This window comes from Chelonoidis abingdonii, chromosome 1 (genome assembly GCF_003597395.2).
Source record: "Chelonoidis abingdonii isolate Lonesome George chromosome 1, CheloAbing_2.0, whole genome shotgun sequence".
Taxonomy (NCBI): domain Eukaryota; kingdom Metazoa; phylum Chordata; order Testudines; family Testudinidae; genus Chelonoidis; species Chelonoidis abingdonii.
The window spans coordinates 295,037,203-295,047,855 of NC_133769.1; the positions used below are offsets into that span (position 1 = coordinate 295,037,203).

At 40.9% G+C, this 10,653-nt stretch overlaps 1 protein-coding gene across 3 annotated transcripts in view; it reads left to right on the forward strand.

Moving 5' to 3' along the window:
* DACH1 (dachshund family transcription factor 1) overlaps positions 1–10,057 on the forward strand; it is a 457,196-nt gene extending 447,139 nt beyond the window's left edge. For all 3 annotated transcript variants that reach the window (XM_075061553.1, XM_032794125.2, XM_032794126.2), the window contains one exon: positions 8,488–10,057. In XM_075061553.1, coding sequence (XP_074917654.1) covers positions 8,488–8,525 — 38 coding nt within the window. In that variant the 3' untranslated portion in view covers positions 8,526–10,057. The remainder of the gene's footprint in view (positions 1–8,487) is intronic.
* Positions 10,058–10,653: the final 596 nt, after the last annotated feature.

The window sequence follows — 10,653 nt, forward strand, 5'->3', positions numbered from 1 at the left end:
GTTGGGGATGGCAGGGGGTGGGGTCGGGGGGGGTGAGCCCAGGGCTGGGGCTGCAGGAGGATGCGGGTCGGGGGAGGCCCAGAGCTAGGGCAGCAGGGGGTGCAGGTGGTGGGGGGAGAGCCCAGGGCTGGGGCAGCAGGAGGGTGTGGAGGGAAGCTCAGGGTTGGGGTGGAGACAGCCAAATTTTTTTTTGCTTAAGGTGGCCCTTGCTAGAGCGAGCCCTGGCTGGCCGCGGCTTCCTGCCACTCCCATTGGCCTGGGATGGTGAACCGCGGGCAGTGGGAGCTGCAGTCCACCGAACCTGTCAACGTGGCAGATAAATAAACTGGCCTGGCCCGCAAGGATACTTACCCTGGTGAGCCATGTGTCAGAGGTTGCTGACCCCTGATCTATAGTTTCAGGTAAAATAGAATCAGGGTGATATGTTAGTTTATTATTTTTATTATGGTAGCCTCTAGAGACCTCAGCTGAAGTCTGGGCCCTATCGTACTAGGCACAGTACAGACTCAGTAAGAAACAGTCCCTGCCCGCAAATTATTTGCAATCTAAAAAGAAAAGAAAAAAGAAAGGAAAGCAAAAGTGTAGAGATGAAATTACTTGTCCAAAGATGGTGAGTGGTAGTGCTGAGAATAGATCCTAGGTCTTCTCTGGTCAAACACTGTAGGTATCCTCTCCCTGCTTCCATAGCCAGAACAAGTCTTCCCCCATTTACAAAGGCTTTAGCCTGTCACTACAAAAGGGTTTGCTTGGTAGCCTTCTATTGATGGCAATTGGCTGACTGGTAATCCACAGAGTGCAAGTTTGGCACCAGAGCCTTGGATGTGGGCTCATGGATTTTAAAAAACCACCGCTGTAACCAGTATTGCAGGGTATTTTTACTAGAACAGAGGTCGGCAACCTCTGGCACACAGCTCGCCAGGGTAAGCACCCTGGTGGGCCAGGTTAGTTTGTTTACCTGCTGCATCGGCAGGTTTGGCCGACCGCGGCTCCCACTGGCTGCGGTTTGCTGTCCCAGGCCAATGGGGGCTTCGGGAAGCGGTGCGGGCTGAGTGATATACTGGCTGCGGCTTCCCGCCATCCCCATTGGCCTGGGACGGTGAACTGCAGCCAGTGGGAGCCGCGGTCAGCCGAACTTGCTGATGCAGCAGATAAACAAACTGGTCCGGACCACCAGGGTGCTTACCATGGCGAGCCGTGTGCCAGAGGTTGCTGACCCCTGTACTAGAATAATGATGGTCATTTTTAATATGCACATTTATAAAGCAGCCATCACTGTAGTATCAGTAAAAGATGTGGCAGCTTAGAGACTAACAAATTTATTTGAGCATAAGCTTTCATGGGCTAAAACCCACTTCATCGGATGCATACAGTGGAAAATACAGTTGGAAGATATATAAACCGAGAACATGAAAAAATGGGTGTTACCATACCAACTATAATGAGACTAATCAATTAAGGTGGGCTATTATCAGCAGGAGAAAAAAAACGGATGTAGTGATAATCAGGATGGCCCATTTCAAACAGTTGACAAGAAGGTGTGAGTAACAGTAGGAGAAAATTAGCATGGGGAAATAGTTTTTACTTTGTGTAATGACCCATCCACTCCCAGTCTTTATTCAAGACTAATTTAATGGTGGCCAGTTTACAAATTAATTCCAGTTCTGCAGTTTCTCATTGGAGTCTGTTTTTGAAGATTTATTTTTTTTGAGAATTCCAATTTTTAGGTCTGTAATTTAGTGACTAGGGAGGTTGAAGTGTTCTCTGACTGGTTTTTGATTGTTACAATTCTTGACCTCTGATTTGAGTCCATTTATTCTTTTGAATAGAAACTGTTTGGCCAATGTACATGGCAGAGGGGCATTGCTGGCTCATGATGGCATATATCACATTGGTAGATGTTCAGGTGAATGAGCCTCTGATGGTGTGGCTTATGTGATTAGGTCCTATGATGGTGTCTCCTGAATAGATATGTGGACAGAGGTGGTAACAGGCTTTGTTGCAAGGATAGGTTCCTGGGTTAGTGTTTTTGTTGCATGGTGTTTGGTTGCAGGTGAGTATTTGCTTCAGGTTGGGGAACTGTCTGTAAGCAAGGACTGGCCTATCTCCCAAGAGCTGTGAGAGTGAGGGATTGTCTTTCAGGATAGGTTGTAGATCCTTGATGATGCACTGGCAAGGTTTTAGTCGGGGGCTGAAGGTGATGGCTAGTGACATTCTGTTACTTTTTTATTGGGCCTGTCCTGGAGTAGATGATTTCTGGGTATTCTTCTGGCTCTGTCAATCTGTTTCTTCACTTCAGCAGGTGGGTATTGTAGTTTTAAGAATGCTTGATAGACACTTTGTAGGTGTTTGCCTCTGTCTGAGGGATTGGAGCAAAAGTGGTTGTATCTGAGAGCTTGGCTGTAGAAAATGGATCGTGTGATGTGCTCTGGATAAAGCTGGAGGCATGTAGGTAAGTATAGTGGTCAGTAGGTTTCCGGTATAGGGTGGTGTTTATGTGACCATTGCTTATTAGCACTATAGTGTCCAGGAAATGGATCTATTGTGTGGGCTGGTCCAGGCTGAGGTTGATGGAGGGATGGAAATTGTTGAAATCATGGTGGAATTCCTCAAGGGCTTCTTTCCATGGGTCCAAATGATGAAGATGTCATCAGTGTAGCGCAAGTAGAGCAGAGACGTTAGGGGATGAGAGCTGAGGAAGCACTGTTCTAAGTTAGCCATAAAAATGTTGGCATACTGTGGGGCCATGTGGGTACTCAAAGCAGTGTCTCTGACTTGAAGGTATACATTGTCCCCAAATGTGAAATAGTTGGGGGTGAGGACAAAGTCACAAAGTTCAGTCACCAGGTTTGCCGTGACATTATCGGCGATACTGTTCCTAACGACTTGTAGTCCATCTTTGTGTGGAATGTTGATGTGGGGGCTTCTACATCCAGAGTGGCCCGGATGGTGTTTTCAGGAAGATCACCAATGGATTGTAGATTCCTCAGGAAGTCAGTGGTGTCTCGAAGATAGCTAGGAGTGCTGGTAGCATAGGGCCTGAGGAGAGAGTCTACATAGCCAGACAAACCTGCTGTCAGGGTGCCAATACCTGAGACGATGGTGCATTCAGGAGTTCCAGGTTTATGGATCTTGGGTAGCAGATAGAATACCCCTGGTCAGGCTTCTAGGGGTGTGTCTGTGCAGATTTGTTCCTGTGCTTTTTCAGGGAATTTCTTGAGCAAAATGGTGTAGTTTCTTTTGGTAACCTAATAATACACAATAGATTCTGATCTCAAACAGCCTCAGTGGCTCATCCCAAGGGTGGTTCATCCTCTTTTGCACACTACATTCTACTTGACATTGATTTAACTGCAGGATTATTTTATTTATTAAATTGCAACCTAAAGCAACACTTGAAATGTCATATAGATTTTACACTATTACAGTTGCATATGTTAACAGAAATAATACTGTAATACAGTTGCATTTTATCCAGCAAAATTTTTAGACTGCCAGAAGCTGAATGTTGCACATGTTACACAAGTGTGAATGTAAATATTCCCCAGTTTACTTCTCAAAGGGGATGTATTTCATGACATATGTATTGCTTCAAACTCCCCCTCCCCCTACCCTACCCTTTTCAAGTGTTAGGTCAAAATTGTTTTTTGTCCATGACATTTCTGACCTTGTAACTATTTGGATGTGTTTATTCAAAAACCTCAAGATGAGTTTTAATTAAAAAGGATTTTTTAAAAAAATTAAATACTCCCTTGCCTGGACTATAACTCCTGTCATCACGTCCCCCACAAACAAAAACAAATATGAGTGTTAAGAGTGTGGGCACTTTCACATTGTGCAAGCTCCTTTTAGTAACTCAATCTTGCTGAATATTGACATTTACAGGAGACCAATTAAAACATAGTTAAATTCTGCTAATTATAAGTGCTTTTACTCAGCAAGTTATCACAATTTTCCTAATTTGTATTTCATATTTAACATTAAGACTGGGATGTATTACTGTGTATTTATAACATGCATACCTCTAGCATTGTACAGTACCTTGTGAAAACAGTATTCATAGTGACAAAAACATACTCCATCTTTATAGACATGTACATAGAGCAAATAAGCAGAGTTTATTTGTATATATTTTCATAGAATATCAAGGTTGGAAGGGACCTCAGAAGATCATCTAGTCTAACCCCCAGTCACATTTTTACCCCAGTTCCCTAAATGGCCCCCTCAGGGACTGAACTCATAACCCTGGGTTTAGCAAGCCAATGCTCAAACCACTGAGCTATCCCTCTCCTCTTAAGATTAATGGAGATATCCTATCTCCTAGAACTGGAAGGAACCTTGAAAGATCATTGAGTCCAGCCCTCTGCCTTCACTAGCAGGACCAAGTACTATTTTGCCCTAGATCCCTAAGTGGCCCCCTCAAGGATTGAACTCACAACTTTGGGTTTAGCAGGCCAATGTGCAAACCACTGAGGTTGTCTGTGGGGGAATATAATATATTTCTGTTAATCATATACACAATATCTTTGTGTGCCTGTATATAAAATCTACATATACTAAACTCAATAAAATATAATGTACATGCAAGGCCCTGTTTAGCTATCAGGTTTTATGGGTTCTTTGGTATGCTCCACTGAGTTAGGAAACCCTACTAATGATAACACTGCAGTGGGGTCCATACAAGAATTTTGTCAACATCTTCATAAGGCCAAGATCACTTTGGTAACAGCATTGATGGGCTCCAGTCACTCCAGCTGGAGCTTGGAGAAAGGAGAGGTGAGACCTGTATGGGATGAGAGGGAGTAATCTGAGGAAAAGAAAGGGGAGAAGAGGATAGACGTACTGTATTAGAGAAGCTATATTAGATCATAATATGAGGCTATAGCAACTCACAGACCACTCAACATTTGCCCTTGGGATTTGATGTCACCACGTCTCTGAGATGAAGAGCGAGTTGCCTGTTTGTTCTTTACATGTAGTTTCATGAGGTTATTTGCTATATACAGCATGTGTACTTGGAGAAGAACATAAAACCTACATAAACTCCTTCTCTTTCTCCTGCTTGTAAGTTTACCATGAGCAGTCTCTTGAGAAGAGTACCTTGGCATAGGTATTATATTTTTCAAAGCGCAGTTTGGTGCAATGGGTCCTAAAGAAAAAGTTGTTCATTTTTGTATCTTATCCCTCCTGTTGTGAATTTTGAAAAATTAAATAAAATATTTTGCAATTTCTGGAAACCGTTAAAATCTTACTAAGTGTGACTTAATCTTTAAAGTGCCTAATCTACAGTAACTGTGGCAGGTGGCATATATTTTACAGCTGACATATTTAATGCTTGCTACATTTGTCCATCTGTTAGCAGAATTAGTCAAACAAGTTAAGAGAGAATAAAGATGTATTATAAGGAACCTTATAATAGGATTAGATCAGATATTTAGATCACATATAGCAGGGGTTGGCAACCTCTGGCCGGCCAGGCCAGCTTATTTACTGTGTCGGCAGGTTCGGCAGACCAGGGCTCCCACTGGCCGCAGTTCACCATCCCAGGCCAATGGGGGCAGCGGGAAGCGGCGCAGGCGAGGGATGTGCTGGCCACGGCTTCCCTCCACCCCCATTGGCCTGGGACAGCGAACGGCAGCCAGTGGGAGCTGCAATCGGCCAAACCTGCCGATGCAGCAGGCAAACAAAGTGGCTAGGCCCACCAGAGTGCTTACTGTGGCAAGCCGCGCGCCAGTGGTTGCCGACCCCTGACATATAGCATTGTACGATTAGATCAGATACTTAGCTCACATATAGCATTCTAAGGTAATTATCCATATAAAGGTAATTAATGGCACATTTTATGATCCACCAATTGGCTGGTTGAGGAACAATGAGGTTTATATTTTATCATACATATCCATCATATCATAGAAGGTAACAAGTTTTAAAAACAAATATGTGTTTGACTCTGTAAAGGAAAGAGAGTTTATTTAAGATCTTTATCAGTATTGTCTTTTGTTGACTTTAGATGGAAAACGCAAGGCCTTCTCCTGCTCTCATTTAAAAAAAACTCCCATCGACTTCAGTGTCAAATTGACTCCTGAAGCAATGATTTTTTTAAATGTACTGCTGTTGTCTACATATCCTTTGTTTCATATGAGTGGTTAGAAGAGTTCAGCATCATACAGACATACACCTCTACCCCGATATAACACTGTCCTCGGGAGCCAAAAAATCTTACCGCGCTATAGGTGAAACCTCGTTATATTGAACTTGCTTTGATCCGCTGGAGTGCGCAGCCCCTCCCCCTCAGAGCGCTGCTTTACCACGTTATATCCGAATTTGTGTTATATCGGGTCGCATTATATCGGGGTAGAGGTGTATTTTCATTGAGAATATTTGAAACTAAACATTTTATTTAAAAGACATGTAGAGTCTTTTATTTAAAAGACAAGTATAGTCAAATAAAATATAAGTCACTGAATTTAGGCCCAGGAGTTATGCCTAGCGCTCATTAGCACCCACACATTCAAGATATCCAAAGTGCTGGTATATACTATAGAGTAATTCTCCTACAGAGGTACTGAGACAGCTTTAGTATTATTGTTGCTGTTTATTAAATGTGTGCAGGACAATTATATGTAACTATAGCCTGTAATGGGTCCAGCCAGCCTAAGTTTTACAATTTTTAAATAGGTTTTATCATACCACCTGATTTGATATTTACCAGGCTAGTTTTTACATGTTCATTCTTCCCCCCCCAGGATTCTCACAAACATTTTGGTTGCACTCCATGCATCACCGAAGAATAAAAAACCTTTAAATTGAGGCTTTACTCAATTCCTTTTTATCTGTAGTGCACAAAGAACATAAAGAGCAAAGAGAACACTGAAATGGTTCTGAGATTAAGTGGTGGCAAGCAGTGGGAGGGTGGAACACTCCACTGAAAAAGGTTTGGAACTTCTGGGAAAAGGAGAGGGGCAGAGAAGAGGGAAGGGGAGAAAAGATCAGGAAAAGTGATGCAAAATGAAATTAAGAATAGAGGGGAAATGGGCAAAACAACTGCAGGAGAGGAAAGAAATAGATGCTAAGTCTGCCCTTTCTCCCTGTGCGCAGCCACCACAGAAGCTTGACAATGGGGTTGCCAGGGGTGTACCTGAGGAAAGAATATGGTCAGTTACATTTGTGTTATAATATCAGCTGCTCTTCAGGGAAACTTCTCTCTGTTTCTCTCAGTATTTATAGTCGGATCATTTCACGGATGCAGGTGTTTTATGCAGTTGTCTGAGTATTTAATAGACTTCCTTCGTTATCAGTAAATCTGCATTGCACAGAATTGTTGACCTTAATTTCTCCTAATGTGAACTTTACAGACTAATTCAGTTTAACTAGGTTGAATTGAAAAACGTATTGCAAATACTTGTTGGTATATTGGGGTTGAACCAAAAGGACTTACGTGCTGCATGTGTCTTCAAATACAGATGTGTAGTGTAGTGCTCTGAGGTTCATGGTTAGGCTGGGTGTTTCATAATTATCCACTGTACATGATTAATGTGCTTCACAATTTGCCTTAATCTCAGTAGTTTAGAGCCAGAGAACCTGTTCCTTTTATACACAAGACAGCACAGTAAGAATTATCCAATACTCTTGAAATATACATATACATAGAGCTATATATTTTACATCTTGAACTCATAAAGCAGTAGGTTTAGCTTCATACTTATAAATCAGGTTACAATACTTTTGGGTGGAAGGCTCTATCCATCCCAGTGCTTTTATTTCTAGTGTTACTGACTCAAATAATTTATTATTTATTACTCATGGTTCCCCACCACTTGTCTGTTTCTCTGTTGGATGATAAAAATTGAGAGATATGATTGCATCTTTAACATAGTAATTGTTTAGTTAATCTCACTTATGGGAGAAAAGGCTCACTGATACTGATTAAATATCCTATACCGGGTTCTATATAAATAGCTACAGAAGTGCACAATGGTTACATTACACGGTGTATTTAACAACACAGCTAAAGCATAAGTTATAAGCTATGCCTTTAATGATGGTAGTACTTATAGTTGTATGCAGGAATATTTTTGCTCTGTAACCATGAAGGAAGGAATTGCTGTTCAGTAGTACTCAGTTAAGTTTGCATATCGGTAAAAAAACATGCACAGAAGCTCCACCTACTTTCCTAGTCTCCATGTATTGATATGAATGCAGCATATATAAAAGCTTTACAGGTATTGGAAACAGTTGCAGTGTCCAAATCTTGCAAACTGTATGTAATTATTGATGGAGTTAATTTTGAATACATATAGGTGATGTTACATCAGTGACAGGTCAACAGATTTCTTGATGACAACAGATTTTCTTGATAACATTGCTCATTTAAAATAGCTTTATGGCGCATGACATTTTCCAGTTATCCATTTTACAAAGTAACTGTTATTTCTGTTGATACAGTACAAGAATGAATATTTTAAAAAAATATTTGTTTTCTTATTTTAGATGGACGACTTTATTTGAAAACTACAGTCATGTACTGAATTTTTCCTGCTGAAGCAATTTGTGCTACGGTAAAGAGCTTTGCAGTAAGACATTCATTATTTGGAAGTTCTACAACAACAAAGTGTTTTCAAGGCAACTTCCTTAACTTTGTGTATCAATGTTCTTCAAAAGTTTAAAGTATTCTGCAAGAGTGTTCTTCTTTGGTTATCACCTGTGGCTCAAGCCAGAGACCTAGAGAATGTTTGTAAATGTACAAGTTTTACTCTTCTTACAGTCAAAAACTGCAGCTTTGCTATTGGATCCTTGTATACAAAGTTATAGACCAGTCAGAACAAGGCCTAGCATTCCCTTTTTAATGGAATGAAAACTCTGTCCTCCTCTGATGATTCTGTATTTGAGCACATCAAACAATCCTTCCAGCAGTATCCACCTACACTTACAGACTGTTTTGTCATACCTAAACCAGCAAGTCAGCTAAGAAGTAAACTTGTATGGGGGCGTAAGAGGATTCCGACAAAAAAAAGTAAAAGGAAAAAAAACCTGTTATATTCAATTTTCAAACTCTGTGAACGTGGGTTTTCTTCTGAAGACTTTTTTTCCACATGCTTTCCAGGAGACCAACACATGGATGCTAGACCACATGAAGTAAAATGAAATTTTGTCTAAGAGAAAGGAAATGCTGAATGTAAGCAAAACTGTTTTACTGTTCACAAAGTCTCTTTTCCTAAAATAAACATAAAAATATAAATAAAACGAGTAATAATTTCTCATTCTAAACTGGCAGGGGTTTATGGGAAAAAAAAGACTTTGCTTCTTATTCAAACTGTTGGTCACATGTACAGTATGTAAACACAAACCACACCAGGAAGGTATTATGTATGCAGTAGAATACTAGCATTTAGGAAAATGAACATTTTAGATAATGTTTTGTCACCCTGTTTGTCAGAAAGACGCCTTTCTAGTTTTAACGCATGCAGGCATGTAAATATTTGTCCTGGAGTCACAGTATTAATGAATGAGATCTTAAGCATCTGGTAACGAATCAGAATTCCGTATCAGCCACTTTTATTTGTATATTGATTCCTGATTAGTGCCCTGAAACAGCACTTTTAAGAATGGACTGTGGCTGAGCAGCAAGTCAGAACACCAGAAATATTTTTATATGTTAATGTCAGATTACGTCAATGTTGCTAAAAAGAAAACCTAACAAACACTTGATGTATCAGTCCAATACCACGTAGAGCTGAGTGATACAGTTGAAGTCTATTGTTCTTCCCTCACCTGATCTTAGGGAAGGGTGGTTATGTGTTATTTTCACTGTCTTTATGAAAGCTACAATGTGTTTTCACCTTTGTGCTGATAACTGGAAGTAAGCTGCATTACACTGCTTATTACATTATGTTCCTTGCTTTGCATAATTTTAAGTTACCCCTTTGAAGACTGATTTGGTGAATCAGCGTTGTTACTGTAAGTTTTGTGATTATGCTTTCTTCATCTGTAATGTATGCATATAAAATATTATTTATTACATGGAAACATATCAGAATCTTAAATGTCTAAGATGCCTAACTTAAGAAAATTCTCTTTTACAAAATAGTTCTGATTGGATATCATTTTATCAAATTAAAAAAGAAATCTAAAGATTTGTAAACTCTAGCTCTGTGCTTCTATTGTTTTGTAGGTCTTTCCTTGCCATCGGGGCGGCTCTAGACATTTCGCCGCCCCAAGCATGGCGGCATGCTGCGAGGAGCACTCTGCCGGTCGCAAGGAGGGCGGCAGGCGGCTCCAGTGGACTACCCGCAGGCACCGGTGCTGCCTGCCGCCCTCCCGGCGACCGGCAGAGCGCCGCCCGCGGCATGCCGCCCCAAGCGTGCGCTTGGCGTGCTGGGGCCTGGAGCCACCCCTGCTTATCATGCTGGTACACCCTTATTTAGTCCACCACAATCCTTTTCTGACAATAGAAAAGTTGTATATACAAGTTCACATCATGGTAATTTTTTTAAAGAAACGTCGAGCAATATTTTTCATTAAATATCATTACCAAATACTTTATAGTAACATTGTTTTTTAATCATGATTTTTTCATAGTTGCTTGAATACTTCAGAGATTCTGTACCCCAGTTTTTTCATATGCAGTCTTTAAAGGGTTAACAGCTGTAAATTTTG